This window comes from Equus caballus, chromosome 10 (genome assembly GCF_041296265.1).
Source record: "Equus caballus isolate H_3958 breed thoroughbred chromosome 10, TB-T2T, whole genome shotgun sequence".
NCBI classification, from domain to species: domain Eukaryota; kingdom Metazoa; phylum Chordata; class Mammalia; order Perissodactyla; family Equidae; genus Equus; species Equus caballus.
Window position 1 is genome coordinate 68,941,264 of NC_091693.1, and position 26,008 is coordinate 68,967,271.

The 26,008-nt window shown below is 41.9% G+C and overlaps 1 protein-coding gene across 2 annotated transcripts in view; it reads right to left on the minus strand.

Moving 5' to 3' along the window:
• The window catches only part of LAMA4 (laminin subunit alpha 4), a 135,368-nt gene extending 124,987 nt beyond the window's left edge, over positions 1–10,381 (minus strand). The window contains exon 1 of one of the 2 annotated variants that reach the window (XM_001916277.5): positions 9,298–10,381. In XM_001916277.5, coding sequence (XP_001916312.3) covers positions 9,298–9,495 — 198 coding nt within the window. In that variant the 5' untranslated portion in view covers positions 9,496–10,381. The remainder of the gene's footprint in view (positions 1–9,297) is intronic. The other variant, XM_005596885.4, reaches the window with a different exon arrangement.
• Between the last annotated feature and the right edge of the window lie 15,627 nt (positions 10,382–26,008).

A 26,008-nucleotide genomic window follows, 5' to 3' on the forward strand; every position in this document is an offset into this window, starting at 1 on the left:
ATCCTTCCTGTTTCTCTTTGTGGAGCTTCGTGTTTAGGGCCATCCTGAAGGGTCTGGATAGGGCAGACGGTAGACCCGGGAACCCTGGTGTAGGAGACCGTTGACATTCATTGGACACACGTAGGTGTCTGCAGCTAGTGCTGTCTGGGAAGCCCCCTTGGTGTGTCATCTTGGAAAGGCTCAGTCTATGGTGGGGCCAGTGTTCTGTTCTGCAGACCATCCTCAGCCCTGTGCCCCAGTTGCAAGGAAGCAAGGAAAAGGACAGCGTTACACCACCACCCTCACCCCTCCATCAGATCAGCACCCTGTGTTTCCCTCAGGATCTGTGCTCCTAAATCTTAGGGTTCTAACTTAGACAGCAACTGTGACTGTGTGATTCTGTTCCTTAAGCCAGCTTCCCTTTAACTAGTATAAATGTTAACCTATTTGTTAGACAATTATAGAACTTTGTTGCTGGAAGTAACCTTGGTTTTGTTTTTTCAAGCGTAGAAACTGAGGCCCCTGGAGGTGAAGGGACTTGCCCAGGTTCCTTTAACTGGTAACAGCGATTGGGTTGTTAGCGTCATGGCCAAGAACCAGAAGAGTTAGTTGAAGACTCACAGTCCAGTGCTTGTCTCACTCTGCACAATTCTTTGAGGCTCTCTGATTGATCACCTAACTTACGGATAAATAGAAACAATAAACAGTAAAGTGAACACAGTCATGCGTTGCTTAACGATGGGGATATGTTCTGAGAAATGCATCGTTAGGCAATTTTGACTTATGCAAACCTAGATGTAGCCTACTGCACACCTAGGCTCTATGGTACTAATCTTATGGGACCACTGTTCTATGTGCGGCCATCGCTGACCGAAATATTTTCTGCAGTGATTACAACAGTAATTAGAAGTAAACGATTTTCCTCTAAGAGATGTATAGATAAACGCACTTAAGGATCCCCAGTTCTACAGTTGAGGATGAATAAGTCCACTGAAACAATTTGAAAAACATAAGGCTGGAAGTCAGAAGGCGCTTTCTGGGGCTGCCGCTAATGACGTTTGTGTCCTTAGGGCAGCCCCCTCACTCCCCCCGCACCCCCGCCACCAACTCAGTTCCCTCACCTACAAGATGAGAGGGCTGAATCTCTAAACCCCCATTCTAGATCTAACATTCTATGATTCCCTTGATTTTATGGTTCACTCTGCAAGGTACAATAACGTTACGCATCCAATAATAACCACCCGCTGGCTCTGCATTCAAACAGGTCTCCTTTATGCTGTGGTAGAGAGAATTCTGTGTGGCAGTACAGGCTCCGGGGCTTGTCTCTTATGAAAGGAATTTCAGGCTGTCTCTTGGCATTGATCGTGACAGACAACAATGCCGAGGGAACATATAGAATGAGGCAATTATTCATGCACCACGAAGAAACACTGGCCCATCTGCAGGCATTGATTCTGTTCAATCTCCAAATAATAGGCATTTAGCACCTCAGCTGTGACCTGGGGAGCGACAGAACCACAGATGACAGAACCCCCTGCTGCGCCCAGTCATGGCAGCTCTGCAGGAAGAAGGGTTACATTAGGGTGCTCTGAGCTTGTCAAGCTGTATCACCATTCATCAAGGGGAAACACACAATGTGGCCGGGAAGCTTGAAAGGCACTGTGGAATAGCTCACTGTGGAAGAAGAGGCTGCCTGCAATTTTAAGCCCAAGACCCTGAATTTGCACACTGGCTCTGTGCTGTGATTCTAGATGGCTCTACAGCCCTAGCATGCCCTGCTCACTAGACATTTCTCTTGCCTTCTGCTGCTGTCTATATTATGCATTCCTCTGGGGCCGACATTTGGCTTCACAGAGCTGCTTGGTTGAGTATGCCATGTTGCAATTCACTTTGTAACTAGACAACAGTATTGCATGGAACAGTCATGTCTGAGGCGAGTTTTAGTGAAGAGTCTTTGATCTCTAGACTTCCTGATTTCCTTCAAAGTATTCATGCCACTCCATCTAATGGAGGGCATAACTGCAAAATAAATAGTAATACACAAAGTCTGCACTGTGCTCCAGGGTCCTTTTAGCTGTAGTATAAAGCGTGGATTACTGGTCCAGTCTGAAAGAGACTTGTGCTAACGCAGCTGTTAAGGTTATGGGAATCCTCCAACTCATCACTTCTCATGGAGTCATAAGTGTAGATGCTTCACTCCATTTAGGTAAACAATAAGTTTCTAGCTTCCACCAAAATATAACACACCAACTAAGAAAGTCCTGGAAGTGAAAAGAGAGTCATATTGCATATTACCCAAAATACATCTGACCAGCCCTCTCTTTTTTTTTTAAATGGAATTTGTTTCTTTATGTATTTTTTTTCTTTATGCAGAGGATTTGGGCTTGAATATGGACACTTTCCCATTAGCCTTCAGCCTCGGAATGCTGTTTTCCCCAAGTTTCTCATGGTAAAAAGACTCGGATTCAGAGCCGAACTGCTGGCAGCTGAATTTCATTAAGACTTTGATGGGAAACTTAAGTTGGAATTACAAACATCTGTGGTTAAACTTCCCTTTAGTAAACCATTTCCCAGACTTTAACGTTACCACATTAGGAGCAGAAAAGAAAAACAGTTGAAAAAGAATGCTACTCATTGGCAAGTGCTGGAATCAATATTTAAATATTCTTCTATGTGGTTACTATATCTCAACGAACTAGCAGATGTACTTGTTTTAGAAAACAAATAACTAATCGTTTGGAAATGCTGAGTTTTGGAACTCAAAGTATGAACTGGCAATCTGATTTTAATGGTTTCTAATCAATTAAATCTCTCAAAATTATGTCTGGCTATCATTATATTTATATGGTTACCTTGAGCAAGGAAAAACCCTAAAGGAGAGGAGTGTTTTTGGCATTAGATACTGCAAGAAACTATGACAAATCAGATCTAGGAATTTACTTGTTAAAGAAAAAAAGAGGTTATAGTCCTTGTCGTATCAAAGGTGTTCGGTTTTTGGTTCAGCTTTTCGGGGATTTAGAAAAACTCGTTCATTTCTCTTAATGGCTCAGATCACCCTATTGCAGGGGAAAGGCTATGTGTAAAGAACCATTAGGGATACAATGATTATAAAAGCTGAACTACAGTCTCCTTTCTCTCCAGTGTTGGACAATCAGCAAATTTATAAGCAAAAGTTGAAAGTAATCCAATTTATAGAATAAGCAAAAATTTGGATAAAAATAAACTGATTTTAGAAATCTTAACTTGCAGAAGAGAGAGAGAACTGAGGGCAGACTTTGAGTTAGGCAATTTACATATATTATTTCACTTAAATTTCACAACAATCTTGCAAAGCAAATGCATTTCTATTCATTTTATGATCAAACAAACTGAGCCTCTGAAAGATGAACTAATTTGCTCAGAGTCAAACAGCTAGAAAGTAGTGGAGCTGGATTCAGAGCACGTCTGTCTGGCGAGATGCCCACATTGTGCCTTTGATGGAAGGTACATTTCAAATGCTGTAAAACAGAGAGTGTAAACAAACAGCCCTTGGGATGAATCGGGCCATCAGATATACTTTCCACAGGGTATTAAAAAAATTGAGTCAGCAATATCACTTAAGAATCCAGATTCTGTCTTCTCTTGAGAAAATAGACCCGGCAACACCGAGTGGTGGCTGTCCCTCTACTCACAGGGTGTGTTCCTTTCACGGCCTGGTTATTTTTTGCTTGGCCTCTATAAGAATCTGAGTTTTAAAACTTTCTGTGTCCCATGTGATCAGCATTTCCACTTCTGGGTATACACCCAAAAGAACTGAAAGCAGGGACTCAAACAGGTATGTACACCAATGTTTACAGCAGCACTAGTCACAGTAGCCAAAAGGTGGAAACAACCCAAATGTCCATTGACAGATAAATGGATAAACAAAATGTGATATATACATACAATAGAATATTACTCAGCCTTGAAGAAGAATGAAATTTGGACACATGCTACAATACGGACGAACCTCGAAGACTTTATCCTGAGTGAAATAAGCTAGGCACAAAAAGAGGAAGATCGTAAACCCACTTTTATGAGGTACCCAGAGTAGTCAAATTCATAGAAACAGAAGGTAGAATGGTAGCAGCCAGGGCCAGGGGCCAGGGGGTAATGAGGAGTTACTGTTTAATGGGTACTGAGTTTCAGTTTCAGAAGATGAAAAAAGTGTGGAGTTGGATGGTTGCATAACAATGTGAATGTACCCAATGCCACTCAAAAATGATTAAAGTGGTAAATTTTATGTTATGTATATTTCACCACAATAATAATTAAAAAAAAGCTTCTGGTTAAATCAGAGAACTCTGGAACTAGAGCAAATGGAGTTCTTTATTTCCACAAACTTTATAATAAATTCTGTAAGATAGGCCATGTACTCCTGTCGGTGGTGCTGTTTTGAATTCTCCACCTATTAATCCAAATCAAAAGCTTCTAACATAGGCCGTAGCTCCATGTAGAAGAGACATACTAGAATATGCTTGTAAAAGGAAAACAGGATACAAGAAAACACTACAGTTAACAACAACAAAAAAAAGAACTCTGTCAGGGAGACCCAGTGATATGTTGGGAAAAGAGAATGGAATTTGGAAACTTTGGGCAAGGTACTTACTATACCCAAACACCAATTTGCTCATCTGTAAAATGGGCATAATTTTCACCATTGAGTAAGTATTGAATAACACAATACATGTAGGTTCATGGGACATAGTAGAAGTCAATTAAGTCTTAATTTTTTCTTATATGAGTAGTTTAAAAAGTAGTTATTAGACTGAGCAGGGAAGAAAAGTTATCTCAATTCTTTGGCAATCCTAAGATTTTATGCAACTTATGCTACTCATCTAGCAAGCACTGCATAAATGGGCTTTGAATGGCATTTTATGTATTTTCATTTTAAGAAATCCCCAAAACTTCGACTGAAATTATGCCTACAGATAGTTCTATTTACCTAACCACGTTTTCCTAGATACACCTGCATAGTTGAATTACTTTTATAAACTCCTTCCTAGCTGTGCCACTTACCAGGCAGGGTGCCCGGGTAAATGCTCTGTGCCTCAGTTTCCACGTTTACAAAGTGAGATAATAACTGTACTGGTCTTATTGAGTTGTCACGAGGGTTAAAGAAAATAACTCATGGAAAGTGCTTAGAACAGGGTCTGGGACATGGTAAATTCTCAATGAGTATTAGCCATAAGCTATGCTATTATTCTTACTACTACTGCTACTATATTCCAGTTCTGCTAAAACATGTTTCCAGGAACTTTCTTTGGTGTTTGGTGAGTGGGTGATTGTGCCCTACTGGCCTAGCTCAGGAGTAATACTTTTTCCACATTACCCCCATGCCACTTAGCTTGTAGCCACTCTCACAGAACATTCATTCTGCTTTACGTAGCGGCTGTGTATATGTTTTTCTTTCTTAGACTGCTTACTTTCTGAGGGTAGGGATGTGACTCTGGCTTCTTTTTGTCCCTCCTGGTGCCTGTTTTATTGTTCCATACATGGTAAGGCTCCAAACCTGCTCATTGGATGAATATGAAGTGAATGAAATAATGACCATATGTGGGGGATTTGATGGCCTAGGCCAGTGACTAGAGATCCTAATGTGATTCTACAGGACCTTTATCAAAGTAAGGGGACCAAGAAAGGAAAAGGGAAGCAGATAGTGAAAGAGATCTAAACTGTCTTTTAATAAAGATTTTGCAATCCTTTAGTGGCAGGGAGCCTAATTATGTGTTGGAGCATGGGATTGCATATCAACAGTGAAAAGTCTGGAGGAAAAGTCCCTCAGAATTCACCTAGCTCATACTGCAAGTTTTTAGCAAGTAAGTTTGTCCAGTGTGGGGTACATTTGCACACGTGGCTCGTGGGGTGCTGATTTTCTAGGAGGGAAGCTAACAACAACAGCAAAACCCAGTCAGGTTACCAGAAGATAAATTCCTGTTTCCCCTCAGAGAATTTTGCTCAATATTGTCAATTATTTCTCTTATTTCCTCGATTATCTACCAAAGGCAGTGACAGCCCTGTTACCCTCCCCCGCCTCCCCCTTCGTCCTTCCAGCAGAGCCCCCACTCCCTTCTGAGTCTCCGTGTGGTATCTTTCCAGCCACGTGGTGTCAACCTGTAACCTAGTGTTCTTGACCTTATTAACCCCTGCTTCTTTTTGATAGACAAGAAGTCTCTCCTCCCAAGGACACTCCGGTACCCTTTCTTGGGGACTGTTCCTGTCTTCACCCTGCACCACCTCCAGTTCTTTTGCATATCCATACTGGTCAAGAAGACTTTTGCCTAGTTTCACTTGCTATAGAGTCTACGATGAAATTAAGACTTTCTTTTCCTAAATATGAAATATTAGAAGACTGAATATACGTTTAAAGATCTTATAAGCGTCTTTAAAAAGGTCTCCCCTTCGCCCACATCCATCTACTGAGGATCATTGCTCTCACCATCAACTCAGCAACAATGGACTCCTAAATTGCTTGTAAAAAAGCAGAAGGTGGGAAAATCCTTCCAATTAGCACAGGGTTACTCGCTTGGCCTTTCTTCTTGGTCACCCAGCACTCTCCATCCTCGTATTCAGTGCATATTTCATGTACTTGTTCCCTTCACTCACACTGTGCACTACAGTGTGCTGGCATCCGTGTTGAGGGCGGAGGATGCAGGGGTGAGAGGACACAAGCCCTGCTATGGAGGAGCTCAAGGGAACCTTAGGGAGGCTCTCAGCCAAGCGCCTCCCACTGCTCCGTGCTTGCCTTAGTATTCATCCCCGTTCCCTTTGAAGGAGAATTGGGGAATAAATAACCATTCATATAAATCCAATTCAAATAAAATGAATGTAATTTTAGAATATCTTCCCATCCACATCTTGAACCTCCCACAAATAATTTATGTGTCCATGGTCTCTTTCTCCCTCTCTAGATGTAAATATAATCTCCTGAACCAATTCACTAGGGTGGTTGTACCATGTTATTAAACCTCTGGAATGTATTTGGTTTAAGGTCTCCTTACTGGCTATGAAGAGCATGGGAAACCCACATGGCAGGAGGTTGGGATCGCCGTGGGACCACAGGCTCACTGGAGGCCTCATGTGAAACTATGCGGTGGGAACACAATTACCCCAATCCCACCCTTTCTACATCATATACTTTGACCCTCCTGGAATGACTAATAGCTTCTTTCTGTTTCCCTAAACCAAAAGCCTCAACTGACATTCTGAACCTATTAGACTCTGACAGTATTACAAATTTAACCCACTATGGGACACTCTTTCTGGTGGGAAGGACAGAGACAGAGATATAGCAATGTTAAGTAAAATAGCACCATAAAAAGAAAGTTCTGAGAAGTATTCCCCAATAAAGGTTTCTTTTAATTCAATCATCCATGTATTTTATAATCATAATAATAGCACTTAGCATGTATAAAGCATTTATACTATGTCAGACACTGTTAAGCACTCTCTTTCTATATATTTTACCTAATTTCATCAAGATAACTGTATGACATGACACCAATAACTTCTCTAAGGTTCAGTTTCTTTATCTGCAATTTGAGCATCTGTAATTTGCCCAAGGTAAGGGGCAGGTAAGCTGAAATTTGAACTTGGAACCATCAGACTGCAAAGCCTGCAATCTAAAACACTGCTGTGACACCTTCTATTATTTCATGGAAGATATGAGTTTATGAGAAATTGCTCAAGGTCTCCACAATAAATTTAAGGTCCCCTAAAAATCAAATAATTATTTTCTCATTTTTTATGGGATGAGAGTTACAAAAACTTACATGTGCTTATCTTTTTAGAATTAGCAGATAAAAATAAAGGATGCCAAGATAAACTTAAATTTCAGATAAACAACGAATAAATTTTTAGTATAAATATATCCCATGCAATAGCAGAGACAGAACCAAAAATTTACTTGTTGTTTACCTGAGATTCCAGTTTAATTGGGCATCTTGTATTTTATCTGGCAACTCTATCCTTAAGTGAAGCATTTCATTCAGGGACTTTCCATGCTCAAGGCAACAGGTGGACCTAATGCTTCCTAGGGGTTAATTCCAAGCCTGTGGAGAAGCCAGGCCTTCCCATAGTGTGGAGCCTTTCCTGGTCTGGCTTCTCCTCGTGTTCTGAGCATGAGGTCGACCAGAAGCCGTGCCCTCTCTTTCTCCTGGAGGTCACATTTTGCACCATAATGCGGGGTTGGGGTGCTCTGGCCCTACCCATCCTCCTCCTTTTTTGGGGCATGGGTAGGGCTCACCCCCGGAGAAGGAACATCTTCAAGAACCTTATTTTATCAGTAATAATGAATAACCACAGTTATACTAACAGTTAGTAGAATCAGCAGCAATAATCCAGACTTCATGCTGTCAGAAATGGTGTCAATCCACGTACTGCTTTGCTTCTATAGTTGCTGTAACCATAGCTTTAGGGGTGTGTGTGTGTGCGTGTGCGCGTGTGTGTGTGTGTGTGTGTTGTTAGGTCAACAGCTCCTTCCTTTCCCATGAACTTAGGTGACTTCACTTTCCTCCTGCTTAGCATCTCCCACGCGCTGGACATGCTGTTGTCCGTCTCGGTCCAGGGGGCTCTTAAATCACTCACTCTGGATTCATCCTCCTTTACCCACTTTCTACACTTTGGCTACACTTTCAACATAATGGCTATGAATAAATATATCATCAATAGCATTTCCTGATCATTTATACTTTTGGGATGAGGCTTGACTTTCATCATCACTTCTTGTTTCTGGAATATAGTGACTCGTGTCTATTTAAGGCATCTGCTCTGCAGTGTCCTAACAGCTTCTTTAGAGCCCCATGGCCCTCACCCACCCCCGCACTCTCCCCTACTGCAGAGGACTTTCTGTTTAATTTGTGACAAAAGGATTGGTCCCGCAGTACTGTTCCCACTGTCCTAACATCACCGAGGAGCAGGAAGCCAGGGACAGAGCACACACATTAAGTGCTGTGGCTTGACAAAGATGACCCTACTGGGACATACAAGTGGCAGAGAGTCACAGACCTGCCACTGCAGCTCCAGATGAGTCTAGCACCCACGCAGAGGGCACAGAACACATGCACTTTTGCTAGTTTGAACAGTGACACGTTCCAAAGCTTCAACTCTCTGCTAACAACGTCAAATCCAACTTACAAAGAACAACTTTTTATTTCAAGTTTCTGAACTGATGTGGTCCGGATGAAACTCTCAAGGAAGACAGAGAAAAAGAGGAGGGGAGAGAGAGGGACACGAGCATGGCACACGCAGCCCGCGGGGCGCAGGTGCCCCAGCAGGGTGACAATAGCAGGAACATCGTACCTCGGCGGCAGCAGGCGGCAGCCTTCCGGGAGCCACGCGGGGCTCGCTTGTCTCAGGCGGGTCTGGTCTGCCGACCGCTGAGCTCCCTTCAATGTCAAAAGCCAAAGCGGCGTCGTCTCCGGACGCCGCGCCGGACCAGGCAGCGCCCCAGAGGAGCCACAGAGGCAGGACTGAGCGCCAGGCTGAGCTCAAAGCCATCTCTCCGCGGACATCCAACAGGGCTCTCCCAAGGGCTCGGCCACTGTCTGTCCTTGTCGGTCAGTGATGCGGCGGGGCCTCGTTTATTTGAGCTTCTCTGCGTCTGCAGTTTCCAGATGTGGGAACTCAAGGCAGCCCAACGAGCAACTTAATAAAAACAGGGAGAGTGAGAGAGTAGGCGAGTGACTCTCTCTCTCTTTCTCTCTCTCCTCTTACTTTCTTCCCTCTCTGTTCACTTTCTCTCTTTCTCCCCAGAGGCACTGGCTGAAGACAGTAGAGAGGATGGAGCTTAACGCTGAGCATCAAAAGACAGACTGGGTTGGGGCGAGCCCCGCGAGCACCGGCCACCTCCTGTCCCGGGCGCGTCGGGACTGAGGGCTGCGCTGTCCTGGCTTCCTTCCCACGCCCATTCTCACCACTCCCTTTTTACCTTCCACTTCCAGACCCTCCCACTCCAAGTTGGCCTTTCAGACACGAGGCCAACCCTTCCTTGCGGCCTCCCCTCCCCTCTCAGTTTGGAGCCCCTCCAAGGGCCCCAGATGAATATTCAGCTTTTGTGATTGCTTCCTTACATCTCTTATTTATTTCGCCAAGGTGCCGGATGTCTTAGCTATATTTATATAGATCTTTTATGTGGTCCCAGCTAGTTTGCAGGGAAGTGGGAGGAAAAGGGATTCTAGGGGCGGGCCAGAAGTAGATGATCTCAGATGACAGAGGAGGAGGGCATCCACTCTTTTGAGCAAGGTCTCTCATTTTCTAGAGGTGGGGTGCTGTACTCTTTGTACGAATATCTTCTCTTGACACTGGCTGGCCGCCCCTCTTCCTCCCGTCAGTCTTCACCCAGAGGGCTTGGGAGAAGAGTATCGTTCACTGCAGTGCTGGAAAATGACTTCATTACTCAAATGCATGAACTTTTATTTACAAAGAACATCTTGTTTTCGTCCTAAAGAGGTGCTTTGTAAGGGGCCCGGAACAAGGCTTGCAGTGTATGAGCCTGTCAAATATACTGCCACAGCCCTGACCTCTTCCTCCTGGCCTGTAATCTCATGCCTACTACATCCATCTGAGTCATGTAACCTTTCCAAGACTTCAGGGCGAAGTTGGCCTACAGTTATGCTGGGGTACCCCAGTGGATGAGTCACTGGTCACTATGGCTGATAAATACCTTTGCTTACATTGGCTTCATAATGAAACTTTAAACATTCCCATGAGACTCAAACATGGCTTAAAGAGGATTGGATGGGACAACTATAAAATGACACCCAAGTAAGTTTCTAGGTGTTTGAAATCATCCACAATCATGCAAAAAAACATTTTCATAAAACCTCATTGTTAGCTATATTTTATAGGACAAAAAGCATTTTATCTGAGGATAAACAAAACTGCCATTTATTTTGCACTTACCGTGTGTCAGATACTTTGCATACCTTACTTGTAAGCCTCAGAGCATTCCTGCAAAATAGCACTATTATTTCCTTTTGACAGAAGAAAAAAGGGAGATTCAGAGAGACTAGGACATTGGCCCAAGGTCACACAGTTCATAAAAAGGTGAACCAGTTTGAACCCCACTCTCACTGATTCCTAAACTATCTTTCACAGCTGCAGAGGTAGGGGAGATGGCATTCCCATATTTTGAGTACCACCACGTGCCAAAAAGTTTGCATAAATTATCTCATTTAACTTCATCTTCACTATAATCCCGTGAGATAAGTATTGTCACATAAATTTGATAATGAGTACCTGGTAAAAGGACTGCTAGCACCCAGGTAAATCTGATGCTACGGTGATTGATTTTAAAGGATCAAATGGTATGATACAAAAATGCCAAAACTAGAGGAAGCAAAAAGTTTTCATATAACCCAAAGTATTTGTAATGTTTTCATTTTAAGATATAAAAACAGTATTGCAATGAACCAGTAAGCTAAATTATGATCATCTTCTTCCACATAGACTGGTTAACCTGCTAAATTAAGTGAAAGAACTTAAAAACATATATTTGGTTCAGTTGCTTCTTCGAGAGACCTACATTGGGAGACAAGAAGGCCAGACACGGAAGAGGAGAAAATGATACTCAATGGTCCTATCCCACGCTCCCTTTAAAAGAACTTTAAGTAATAATAATTACTACTAATAATAAATGTAGCCATCATATTCTGACTTCAGATATAGGCCTCTTTGGTACACGAAAACTGTTCACATTTGTTTTCTGAAGGCTTATGTCCTGCTCTTCATTAACTATCAGTCACACACTTTTTGTTTGATCCAGGGCCCCTTCTCCCTGCTCACCAGGCGATGTTCAGGTTCTATGAGAGGTCTGAGCAGTGGGGTAAGAATGCATTTGTCTAAAACCTATGGACTTTTTATTTTTGATTAAATATATGCTCCCAACTCATCTTATTTCTGCAGATACTATTTTTATTTTTGAGGCCATACAGCATAATATACAGAAGTATGGCTTTTGTATGAAATAAAATAAAGTGCAAATCTTGTCTGTTTGCAAAAGTTCTGAGAGCTTGACACATAACTTAGTCTCTCTGAATGTTAATTTCCTCCTCTGTAAAATGCGGGTAATGATGCCTCTCGCTGAGTTATTATGAATAGTAAGTGAAATAGTATAAGTAAAGCATAAACACACGTTGCCATATAGTCAGTGCTCAATATATACTGCTTCACTATAGTGTTCTTACAGTCTCGAAAAAGAACAGAATAACTATTTTTAAAGTGGAAAAATAACCACGCTTATTTATCTTGCGGCTTGGGTAACCTCCCATTTGCTGAGAACAGCTGTTCACATTTCTGGCTGCTCCTCGGCGTTCCTTCCCTGTGTTAATCGTGAATGAGGCAGTCATGGGTCCTAGACTAATAGAGCAGGTAGGCAAGGAGAGAGCACGGCTGACTATTTCACAGCAAGTTAGAAGGCAGTAGAACAAAGAGACTCATCTCCTCACCAAAGGGCCAGCCCTAGACCATCAAAGACCTGAGAATGAGAGGATTTTATTCTTGCTAAAACTACAAGTGGGGAGTGTCTCCAGCCGTGGCTGCTTTCTTATCACTACCCTCCCCACCCCCGACCTCTCCTGAGGTTGGGGCGGGGCATTCGCCAGATACTTTCCTGTCCATTATCTCCTTGAGGCTCCCACCCACCCCATGAGGGAAGGAGTGGTTCTCCAGCATCCCCAGTGCACAGAAGAGAGCCCTGACGTTCAGAGAGGCTAAGAGGTTAAATGGCTGGGTCACTGAACCAGTTAATACAGAATGAGGGCCCCACACCTTCTGACTCCCAGACCAGTATTTTCCCAACTAGACCAAGCTATTTTTAGTTCTGGCAGCAGCAGATCCGGTGGGTTGGAGGATTTATCAAAAGAAGGTTCTGGAATTCCCTTCTGTGTCCCTGGGCGCAGTTATCAGTGTGTAAATATCAGGGCTGCCTGCTCCCTTCGGCTCTTAGTTGTTGGGCCTGTCCACAGCGTTCAAGGATCTAGTGAGTGTGCTGTTAATGCATCCCATGTGCCCTTCTCTAAATAGAAAGTCACGTCAGATGCTATTTTGGATTTTTAGGTGCTGATCTTGGACACAATTAGACAGAGGATTGTTGTGGGGACCGTGTACTAGTGACAACAATTTTATGATGAGATTGTTCAGAGAAGCAAGCATGAGCTGTCTCCCGCCATGAGGTCTCTGACTGATAGACAAGTGGCGGGAACACAAGAAAGAAGGTATCTCTTTCTCTGTTCATATTCCTCTTCTCTCCGGCCACACTTTGTTCAGTGAATGACTCTGGCGGAAGTTCAGGCTCCCTGAGGAGTGACAGCAAGGGTGTTGGAAGAGGATAGGGGCCTTCTAAAAGTCGTTCTTCTCCCAGGAGTTTTCTCAGGCTTTTGTTCAGGATATGGAGAGTACGTGCTATGCGTCCTCTCCTAAGACACTTGTAACTGCCTCATTTGGTTTTTAGCACGTGCTCCCTCCATCCTTTCCATTCATTTATCCATAGTTTATTTAATTTACTTATTCAATTATTTAATCAGCATTTATTGAACATTTCAGTATGGCAGATTAGCTACTGGGGGTAAAATGATAAAAACATGATCCTAATTCTCAAGGAGTTCAGAATCTGGGAAGACAGACCATAAGCAGACTCTGTAAGGAATGCAAAGCGATTAACAAGAATTCAGAGGGAAATTTCAGACATCATGCTAATAAAATATATAGAACAAGCCCTTTGCCCAGACTGGCTGGGGGAGTCAAGGGAGGCTCTTGAAGAAGAGGCAATTGTGTTGAGTCTGAACTGGTGGGAAGAGGGGAGGAATGTGCTCCAGGAGGGGACAACTGAATATGCAGAGGAACAAATGTATCAGAGACCCGTTGCCACAGGAGGGTGAGAAAGCCATGTGATTTCCAAAGGCTCACTGAGCCCCTCTGTTCCCTGTGCACAGTCATCGAGACAGATCCTGCATCAGAGAAAAGGGCTTCCCAGCCTCCTACTGGTCTCTCAGCGCCTTTCAGCCCTGCCTTCCGGTCCAGGCCCCGTGCAGCAGAGGCACCCTCCCCAAATGCAAATCTGGATACTGGGGAGCTATTCAAAGTCATAGTTACGTCCTGAACAAAAGCCTGAGAAAACTAAAGGGAGAACAACTTTTTTTAAGTTAAAAAATTTAAATTTCACTGTGGTAAGAACGCTTAACACGAGGTCTACGCTCTTACTGGGCTTTGAAGTGTCCAATACATATTGTTGCGTATAGGCACAATGTTGTACAGGGAAGAATGACTTTTCGAAGGGCCCCAGCCTCTCCCAACACTCTTGCTGCTGGTCCGCAGAGAGCCTGAACTCCTGTCAGAGTGGTTCGCAGAGCGGAAGCATGGCCTGAGAGGGGAGCAGTGTGAGCAGAGAGGGACATCTTCTTCCACCTTGTGTTCCCACCACTTGACTGTCAGTTAGAGACCTCCTGACAGGGGACAGCTGTGCTTGCTTCTCTGACCAAGCTCCTCATAAAATTGTTGTTACTTTTTAAGTGAAGAAGTGTAAGCCAAGGAATGGTATGATCATATTTGCATTTGAAGAATTTAAAAGGTACCAGATATAATAATTATAGTAAAACTGGAAATTACAGATATCAAAAAAGGAGGAAATGAAGGTCACCAGGAATGGTACCACTGTGGGGCAATGACTTATAACACTGAAAATGTTTTTGTGTAAATACCTTCAGACTTCTGTTATATCCATATTAATGTATTCCATCTCCTTTTAATACTTTATATATTCCATTTTATATGTATTTTGTATACATAAAATATATTTTATATATGTCCACTTTATATATCCATCTATTTTTTCTTACAAAATGCATCAAACTGTACATAATATTTTTAAACTTTTCCTCCGTGTTCATGTAACTCCAATATGTTACTAGGAATAGCTCCCAGTGTTCAGATTTGCATTTTGGGAGGATCATCTTGTTCAGATGGGGCCTCAACTGGAGGGCAGCACTGAGAAACCAGTAGGAGGACGGGAAGCCTTTTCTTCTCATGCTGGCTCTGTAAGCCCCAAGGACGGGGACCGTCTTATGAACAGGGGGGCTCACAGAGCATTTGGGAATGATAATAGCAATGAGGACATCCTGATCCAAGTGATTTGGTCTGGTGGAGAAAGGGGTGAAACAAACAGATGAGAGAGAACACTCCCAGCAAGGATTACTGACTGCCTCCGCTGTGGCAGACCCTTTGGTCTACGAGGGTAATGATTTCATCAGGCTAGAGGGAAGTGATTGATGCTCAGCACTAATGTAATCAACAGAGAATGGAGGTGTCGATAGAGGTGTCAAGATCCATTAGCTTAGAGACAAGATCAGTGTAAAATGGAGCTCCTGGGACTTGATAATGAAATGATACAATTAAGGAGAAGTGAGCAACATTCTAAAGCAAAGGTCTGAGAAACTAGCTTTTTGTGTCCCCATCCTCACCCACCCTCAGCACCACAAAGAGAAGAGAAGATTCTTTAAGAGAAAGATCGAGGGAAGGTTTGCTGTCACCGTGATGGGTGTATAAGCAGGACGGAGGGTTAAAATGTGTTCTAACCTGGTTTGTGTCAGCAGGTGCAGAAACTAGTCTCTAAGACTCTAACTCAAAAGGTCTATAACCTAGCTCTGAGTCCCTTGTATTATCCCCTAGAAAATGCACGCTGGACTTGCTCACTTTAGGAAATAAACTGATTTTGGCAAACATTTTCAGAAGTAGGCAAATCATAACCATAATAATATGTCAAATTTGCATGGTGCTTCACAGTTTGGAATTGAAGGCCAGTTATTGCTCCACTAACGGGTAAGAAACTGATCTGGTTCTAAAAGTTCAAAGATACAGATTCAGACTTTAGAGGAAAGATTCTCAAGTCATTGTCCACCACATCCCTTAGGTGGCCTGCAGCCCCTGAATATTTAACATTCTACATAAGATCTATTCATCATCCATTCATTCAACAAATATTTTTTGAATGTCTACTTTGCAATCGGCACTTTTCTAGCTCTTGGGATAGAGCAAGGGAGAAATCAGACAAAACTTTCTGCCTTCATAAAATTTACATTCTAACTGAGGCAAGGATGGGAGAGAGAGAGAGAGAATGAACAAGTAAGAAAGAGAAATACATGTGCACAGAATATGTTGCATAGAATACAGTATGTCAAATGGTAAGTGCTATGGAAAAAAGTAAAGCAGGATAAAGGGAGCAGACAGCGAGGGCTGCAGAGAAGGAAGGTGCTTGCCTTGTTGAGGAAGAGGCTAGAATGAAGGGAGGGAGGTAGAGAGCAGTTGGAGATAAAGTCAGAAAGGCAGGGGGCTGTGTTGGGTGGATTATGTAGGATTTTTGAGGTAGTTATAGAGACTTTGGCTTCTGCCCTGAGTGAGATGGGAAGTATTTGGAGGGTTCTGTGCATGGAAGTGACATGATATGATTTATTTTGTCTGCTATGTGGAGAATAGACTGTAGAGAAAGAGATGAGGAAACCAGGAAGACCATTTAGAGGCTTTTGCAATAATATGGATAAGAGATGATGGTGACTTGGCGCAGGATGTTAGCATTAGATGTGAGAAGTCTTCCAATTCTGGATTTATTTTAAATGTAGAACCAATGAGATTTGCTGGATATGGGGAATGGGAATAAGAAGGTACTCGAGAGCCAGTCCTGGTGGTCTAGTGGTTAAGATTCAGCACTCTTGCCGCCATGGCCTGGGTTTGTTTCCCTGTCATGGAACAACACCACCTGTCAGTTGTCATACTGTGGCAGGAGCTCACATGGAGAAGTAAACTAACAACTAGGATATACAACTATGCACTAAAGCTTTAAAAAAAGAAAGAAAGGACTCAAAGCTGATGTCCATGGTTTTGGCCTGAGCTGACTTGAATTATTGACTCGCCATTGCTAAAATGGGAAGGAATATGGGAGGAATAGTTTGGGGGAATGGAGATGATGAAGGGCGTAGTTTTGAACAAGTTTTTCTTGAGATGCCTCTTGGATCAGTTTCTTACACCATATTCCTTCCATTTTTTTACAGGAGTTATTTTTAAAACATTGTATATTCGTAATACATAATGCACAAACTGTCTTTTTACTGGAATCTACTATGTGCAAGACAGTGTGGATAATACCAGGGATAATACTATGGGACAACCTTATAGACTAGTAAGAAAGGTTTTTCAAGTCAGTAGGTGTCAAGATGGGCATAAATCCATTGTTCTTGGGGGTTAAAACAGGAAGGGATCCCTTTGAGCACAATGAGAAGAGAAGGCATTAGAGATTTGAGCTGGGTCTTCACACAGGTATAGGAATTAGGTATGAGAAGACAGGTGGGGGAGGGGCGTGGAGAAGAGAATTTCAGGCAAATGGAACAGTGTAGTCACTGGCATAGGAGTGTGAAAACACACACACATTCAGGCAAGAGCAAGGGTAGATTGGCTGAAGCATTGTGCGAAGTTTGTTTGGGTGAATAGCAGGAGATAATATGGAATAGACAGATGAGGGCCTGATTACTAGTTTACCACTAGAAGAGAGAGAGGATCACAGGGGAGTTAAGAAGGGTTAATCAGATAACCATGTGGAGGGTGCACTGGAGTGGAGAGACTGGAGCCTGAGGGGCCCACTGGAGATTGTTACACTAACACTGCAGGCCTCAGGTGACAAACACAGAATAATGCTTATGAACTTCATGGTGTCCCCTCAACACAGCTCCCCCTCCCTGGGGCAATCTAGGTGCCACACAGATATCTCAGCTTGTAAAACCAATATTTCCCTGAAGCTGTGGTGAACTTTAGCTTGACTGAAGGCAGTGCCTTCTCTTGGAGGGGAAGAAGAGGCCAGGAAAGAAAGCAAGGTTTGAGACTTGTGTTTCCCAGCCAACACACACCATCGCGAGTTTACCAGGCCATAACACCTTGGCTCAACTGCCAAAGCAATGTGTTGCCTGACAGAAAGTCCTAGGAGATAGCTTCTATCCGTCACATACTTCATCCTTTAATAAAGCTCATTAATTACTGGCCCTGGGTCTACTTTGACTATTTCAACTACTTCCAAATTACCCACTAGTGGTTTTCTCCCTTCCTCTCTCTTTCAATTGTGCTTTCTTTTCTTCTTCTTTTTTTGTCCTCATTTGTTTCCTCAAAGGTCCCACACTGACTTTAATTATATTTATCTCAAGCTAAGTATGTGACATAGTTTCTTTATTTAATAAAAAGATAATCTTTCCTGTTAAATCAGCCCCCAAGGCTTTTCTTTTTTTTAAATAACTTTTCTTTCTTTTCTTTTTAATAACTAAAAAGGAATATGTGTGAGTATATACATATACATTTGTAAAAACAAACAATTATGATATTTGAGATTGTAGTCCATGTAGTTTATTACTAATAAATTAATCCATAAACATAGGTTCTCAACTTTAAACACAGCCAAATTTCTCTATGGGGATTTCCAGACTAATTCTCACCCTGACATTGCTGGGACCCTAGAGATGCTGATGAGAACTCTACTGGACATTAAGAGAGCCCTTGGTAACCATTCTTACTTTTCTCTGGAGCATTCATACCTCCTCCACACAGTACCTGTGCTGGTGTCTCATTGTTCTAGGGGTGGGGCATTTGGATCAGATCTAAACGAATCAGTGGAATCCCATCCTATCCTGGAGCATAATAATAGGATCAGAGATGGTCATGTGACCGACATGGGCCAATCAGATGGAAGGAGAGGGTTGCTAGGGTCTTCTGGAAGGAGGCTTTCTCATTTTTTTGGAGAGAGCTTCTAGAGATAGGCAGCTCCTTTCTTTTGTTGTAAAAGAGAGACTTGAAAGTTGCTCTTGGAATCATTGGCAGTCCTAAGGGAAGACACTTTTAGGAGAAACTGACCTGGAAGGCAGAGTGAGAACAGGAAGAAAATGGGTCCTGGAAGATGTTGCTTGGCTGTGGAATCAATCTGGCCTTTGAAATTTCCAATTTCATGGTCAAGAAATACCTTTTATTGCCAATTTGAGTTAGATTTTCTGTTACTGACACCCAAAAGGGATTCTGATACAAAAACAGTAGGAATTTGAGAATCATGTGATTTAGAAAGAGACCATGATGAATGAATCAGTGAGAAATAGAAGGAGATCATTTGCAGAGCAGGGATGTTAGCCTTCTGGAAGAAGTCATCAGGATAGAAAAACCTACATGTGGAGTATATTGACTTTCCATAAATTTGTCAGTAGGTAGACCTTTATGAAAAGAGAAATTAGACGTAGTTGTTAAAAACCCAATCTATAGGTTCAGATCGCCTGTTTGTATCCCTCAATTTTCTCACTTACCAGCTGCGTGATCTTGGGAAGTTATTTCATTCTCAAAGCCTCAGCTGCCACAGCTGTAAAATGAGGAGAGTTCCTGTCTCATGGGGTGTTCGTGATGGTAAAATAAGTTACAGCATATAAATTGCCCAGAATAATGCCTGGCACAGAGTGAGCACTCAGTAAACTTTAGCTGCTATGATTATTACCACTAATATTAATATTATTACTGTTATATAACTGATGTGTTCTGGAGAAAACTAGAAGATGGAGAGATAGATTAATGATTATAAAGTGAATAGAATTCTTTGTTATCTATAGCATAATTTAGTATTTTTCACTTTCAGTCATTTTGATATTCTGAAGCTATAACTTAATTACAGGTGCTTTATCATCAACGTAATATGTCATACCTGTTAGCATTTCTCATGGAGGCTGCTACCCAGCCCATCACATGGTTATGGTCTCATTATTGATCTAAGACAATATCTAGCCCTTTATTACAGGTCCCATCTTTTTTTTTTTGAGGAAGTTCAGCCCTGAGCTAACATCTGCTGCCAATCCTCCTCTTTTTGCTGAGGAAGACTGGCCCTGAGCTAACATCCATGCCCATCTTCCTTTAGTCTACTTGTGGGATGCCTACCACAGCATGGCTTGCCAAGCAGTGCCATGTCTGCACCTGGGATCCGAATTGGTGAACCCCGGGCAGCCAAAGCTGAACGTGCAAACTTAACCGTTACGCCACTGGGCTAGCCCCTACAGGTCCTGTCTTAATCCTTAGCATCATCCAGATAATTCACGACTCCAACTACTCCATCCTTAATTACTTAGTTCTTGCAGTTAAAGTGATTTTAGTATGAATCATGTCCTCAATTTACTCAGTTCTTGATTGAATTTTAATTTGTAGACTCCGACAACTAAAAGTTCCTAGGAATAAGTGCCTAGAAGTGAGAGGCTTTTCTAGGGCACTAGACCATAATTTAGGGGAGAACTTCCTGTCTGGTGTGCTCAGGCACTCAAATTCAGACTCCATAATTACTAAAGGTTTTTAGAATTATGACATTTTACATTGGTTTTCATTTTTCATCGTTTTGAGAATGCAGAATGTTGTCACCTCTACTGTCCCAAATAATTCTCCTGACAACTCTGTGGGGTGAGTAGCGTCACCAACTTGAAGCTGAGAGAGATGGAAACATCAGTGAGCTGCAGACCATGATCCAAAGGCTAATCTTCAAGTTCTCAGCTTGGCGTGATTTCTTCCCATTCCACCTGGCTCCTGAGGTCATCAGTCTTTGACATTTTTAACTTGTACAACCCAAATTAAGTCATAGCTGAGCAGGAATACACAAAAAGAGCAGCATTTAAGATTGCTGTCTATCAGATTTTGAGAAACAATTCACTTATTATTATTCTTCAATTGATATTTATTAATAAATAAAAATAATGACAAAAAATTGATTATGGGATAGGAGGAGAGAAGGCACTTATATTTGGAAGGAGACAGATTTCATTGTTAAACAACTGAATAAAAATGAAGGCTTATTCTCTTTCTTTATTAACTGACATATCTGAGCACAGATAATTTAAGGACTGGGTTTGCCGTGGCTCAGGCTTGTATTCTAAGGGAAGAGATCTTCTGGGTGAATATGATTATGTACTTAAGACCTTGAAATAAGCATTTTCTCTAGCTAACTACTGAAGATGGGCCTGTGACATTTCTGTGCTTAATTCAGCTGGAATGCCTTTGGGTAGGGTCTAGTGTGATTTTTGACCTGGTGTTATGATGAATGATGACCAGCAGCTCCACAGAGGGCCTGGAAAAGAGTTCAGGGAGGAAAACAGGCCCTGGACTGGGGGCTGGAGACCTGGCGTTCTCAGCCCACGGCTGCTCCTTGCTAGTCACAGGCTTGAGCTAGTCTCTTAAGCTTCCCGGCCTTCACATTTTACCTATATAAAATGAAAAGTGAGACAAAATGAGCCTGGGGTCCCATTCAGCTTCAAGGCTCTCATGTTCTAGAAAAGGACCATTCTCCAGACTCTCTAACTCTTCTGGCCATGGCTAGGAGCAGATGGATGGTTTAGAAAACAACACTGAGAAGACTATTCCATGACCTTTTCTGCTGGAACAATCAAGCCGAGGGTCATGTCGTTTGTGCCTGAAGCTATAATTTAGGTGCCTCAGGAAAACCTGTGAACATGGAACAAATCAAATGCAACAAAGGGAAGAGAAATACGAGCTATTATTTTAAACTCTGCCAGATTCAGAACTGTAAGCCAGAAAAGAAATAATGCCTCTGGAGACTACAAAAGGGAAAGAATTTGGAAATACGTCCCCTGTCCTCGGTTCACCTTTCTATTATACAGCCCTTGACGGCCCTTCCTAGAACAATAGGCCACCAAATGATGTAGTGACGGAGATGGAAAAAGACCAAGCAAACGTCACAGTCACAGGACACTGCAATAGGAAATTCACTCTAATGCAGAAAAGGGTGGTCATTCCCAGTCATTAGTTCACCTGCAGGGCCATTGGAAAATTTATTGAGTTATAATGTTCAATGAAGTTGAATTCCATTCCCTTCCTTAGCCTGTATTTTTTCTTAGCTATGAATCATTTATCCTTGCTCTTTGTGAAGATGCTAAATGTATAAATACAATTGGTGAAAAGCTAAAGGGTAAACCATAACAAAATGTATGTGAAGTTCATAAGCCCAAGGCCAAGTGTAGACAGAAGCCTGACTGAACTGTGTAGAACAAGTAACATCTGCTTGTGTGCAGGATGCTGAGGAACATGGGAAATTAGTATCTATGTAATTTGGGCTATAGATTCCTTACTTACTCGCAGATTTTATGTAATCTACTACTTAGACTAAGTAGAACTCAAACTTTCATGGAAAACTTTCTTAGTTAATCCAATAAAATAGCAGTGAAATAGAGACCATCAAGTAGTTTGAGTAGCACATACGGCCAAAGAAAGGCACAGGCAAACTCAACTCTTTGGGTCTACGTGTGACACAGACATGCGGATAAACTACAAAGGGAAAACAAATTTAAAAATAAACAAGAAGCAAAAAGCCAGGAGCATTAAAACAGAAAGCAATCACAGAGAGATCAGAAGAACATTGTCTGTGCCTTCCGTCTCCCCACCCCTACTCCTTTAATAACTTAAACACTTGCCTCTGATTCCTTCATGGAGTAGTGGACAATACCATATGCTGTAGGCCACCCTCCACCCTGGCAATTCCATTACTGCATGGTGGCTAGACGTCATGGCAGGACATCGGTCCAGAAAAAGTCAGTTGGATCTGGGCAGAAGGCACAATATCAACACAGTGTCCAATAGGCTGGTCCAGTGGCTAAGACTCTACTTCAGAAACAACTGCCAGGATGTTTAGATCTAATAAGCCACTGTCTTAATGAATGGCTGAGCTGCTAGCTCAACTTGCTCAAAGTGGTGAGTCAGGATCCACTGCAAGGATTCTGGGAACCAGCAGACATTTTCATTCACTGATACTATTTCATGATGTATTAAGCCAGTGGGTGCTGTCTTTACGGTTGGAGCAATACTTCTATCTACTTATCTAATTATAATGCTAGCATAGCTATAATTTTGCAGATGAAAGTGTAGCAATCCAGTGGCCTATCACTCATTTGAGTCAGTCACTTGTCTAAAGTCCCATCTGTCAGTCATTGATGACATAGTCTCCCATTTTACTGCTGTTTTCTTAAGCTCAGAATTTTTCTTATTAGTTGACAAGTTCCAGCTCCTCATTCTGTTTGTTTGTTTGCTTATTTATTGTTGTGAAACACTTTTTGCCTCCTAAGACTCATCACTGTCTCCTCTCACCAGCTTGCCCATTCTCCACCCACTTCTTGGCTAGGTTGCCCAGCATTGACATGGAATGCCATGGTATTGTGCAGAGTCTACCCCACAAGACCTTCCTCTCAACCTTATCAAGGTCCTCACAAATGCCTGGCAATCCATTTATTCATAAGTTTTGAATTCTTTTTGCATATTTTTAGAAGTTGTTGTATTGGACTGGCACCATCACTCACAAGCTGTGATTTCTTTGGCAAGTCCTTGTATAAAGTGGGTAGCTGTTTTAAATGGTCTCCAAGTTTTCCCAAGCACTAAAACTGAGTCCGTATTCTGAACCTTCTCAACTTTCCTCCGATGCCGGACCATCACCACTGCCCTCACTTTAATGGATGACACTGGCTATTACTTTATGGAGACACACGATTGGGTTCCCTAGTTTTTCCTGCCTTCAGTAACTTTGCCATCATTTACTACCATCTTTCAGGAAGAAGGAGCTTTACCGTTGTCAAAGTTAACCCATTCTACTGTACTTTTCTTCCCTTCTTCCTAATGATTTCATATCTTTTATTGTCATAGTGAAACTATGAAAGAAATTCATGCTTGTAAAAATTTAAGAATACAAAAGTAATTAAAATAAAAGAAATGTGCTTACTTCTCTTCCTCCACTTCCATATAATCCCTTGCTCCAAAGATACTTTAATTTGCTGAATAGCCTTCCAGAATTTTTTCTATACATATGCAAACACATATGTATATATTTTTAAACATATATGCATATATAAAACAAACATGAAGTTTTTTACATTTTACATGTTATTCTGCAATATTTTTTTTTTTTAGATTTTTTATTTTTTTCCTTTTTCTCCCCAAAGCCCCCCAGTACATAGTTGTATATTCTTCGTTGTGGGTCCTTCTAGTTGTGGCATGTGGGATGCTGCCTCAGCATGGTTTGATGAGCAGTGCCATGTCTGCGCCCAGGATTCGAATCAACGAAACACTGGGCCACCTGCAGCGGAGCGCGCGAACTTAACCACTTAGCTACGGGGCCAGCAATATGTTTTTAAAACTCAATATTCCATTCAATGAGTGTTTATTGAGCATCTACTATGAGCCAAGCTTTATGATGGGACATGGGTATACAACAGTGAGAAAACAGACATGGCTCTTGCCTCAGCAGAGCTTACAGAGCAGTGGAAGGATATTTTGAAATTCATGCTATTTCAGTATATACATATTTTGCTTACTGTTTCTAATAGCTGAATGGTGTTCTCCAGAAGATGTCTACCATGATTTATTTAACAAGATGTTTTACTGAAGGACTTTTAGGTCTTCCATTGTTTGCTATTATTGCTAATATTATAACGAATGTTCTTGCACACATGCACTAGTTTTTCTGTGGGGCAGAATTGTCTTAGTGAAATTGCTGAGTTGAAGGGTATGCATATTTAAAATGTTGATTTATATTGTCACATTGCTCTCTAAAGAGTCAATGTCAATTTCTCTTCTACCAAGATAACCAGACCCCTGACCTCAGGCCCTCAGCCTGTTTGAAATTTTACTATCAACTATTTCCCTTTTTACTTGCATCTATAATCACTTTCTTTGCCTACAAAAAGCTTAGGTCATCCTACATCTTAAACATGTGAATATTCCCTCTATCCTGCTATTTCTTAAGTTACCAACTCTCTGTCTCATTCCTTTCATCACTGACATGCTAAGTCAGTGCTCCTGGCTGTTCTTCCTCTGCACTCCCTCAATTCTTAACCCTTTCCATAAGGGTTAGGTGCTCACTATCATGCCACAATGCTCTCTGAAAGGTCCCCAGTCACCTCAAATCACTACATTCAACGACCTTATCTCAAGTCTTAATCTTTTTAACCTCTCGGTAGCAGTTCTTGTTGTTAAGACGCTTTCTTCTTCTGGCTTCTACGGGAACATATGTCTATCTCTTGTTCTCATCTTAACCTTCTGATAGCTCCTTAAATACAGGGAGAAATTCTGCCTTTGGAATTCTTTCTTTTCATCACTTCCTTCCCAATCTAATCTATTGTCCTGGCTTTAATTATTGCTTCTGTATATGACTGTGAAATCTTCATCTCTGGTCAAGACCATTCTAGTAAGCTTTAGTCCTGAATTTCCAAATGATAGACAATTATACCCCAAAAGGAATCTTTACATCAAGCTCTGTATGTTCAGAATGGAACTCTTATCTCCCCCGACCCAAAATCTTCTTCATGCTCCCTTTTTTATCAAAAGAATCACCATTCATCAGTCACCCAGGCTCAATATGTCCACACAATTTTTAGTATTGCCTTTTTTTGAGCTTCATTCCCCATCCATTGCCAAGTGCACAGATTCTATTAAAAGCAGCATTTGACAAACCAGCACCTTACAGAGTCATGGAATGAACAAAGTTTTAAAAAAATTAAACAGCAATACATCTTAAAGCCTTGTTTTCTGAATCACAGGTCCTATGCATTTCTCCACTTGCTAGACAGAGGAACACTTCTTTTCAAGAGGAAACCTGTTGAGGTCTCTCTGGAAGTAAAGGGATACATTTTGGCAAATGCATGCATAGAAAAAAATGTCGTTCTCTAATAAAAGCATTTTGGTATATCATTCACTGAATTCATTCAGAAGTGAGCTGTGTGAGCGGGCCAGATTTGGTGAGAGCCATGCAGAACGGGTGGTAGGCTTTTTGCCTGACATTGTCTCTGATTCCAGAGAGTAAACATTTTATGGAGTTTATTGCAGGCAAGTTCCATAATCAGTGTGAAAGTAATCACAGATGAACAGGCTTTTAAAAGGGGGTGAAAACAATTTCATACTTACTCAGTGTTATTCTGGCTCAAAATTCTTTTATGTGATCATCAGACATCTCCCTCTGCTCTAATTTGGTCCT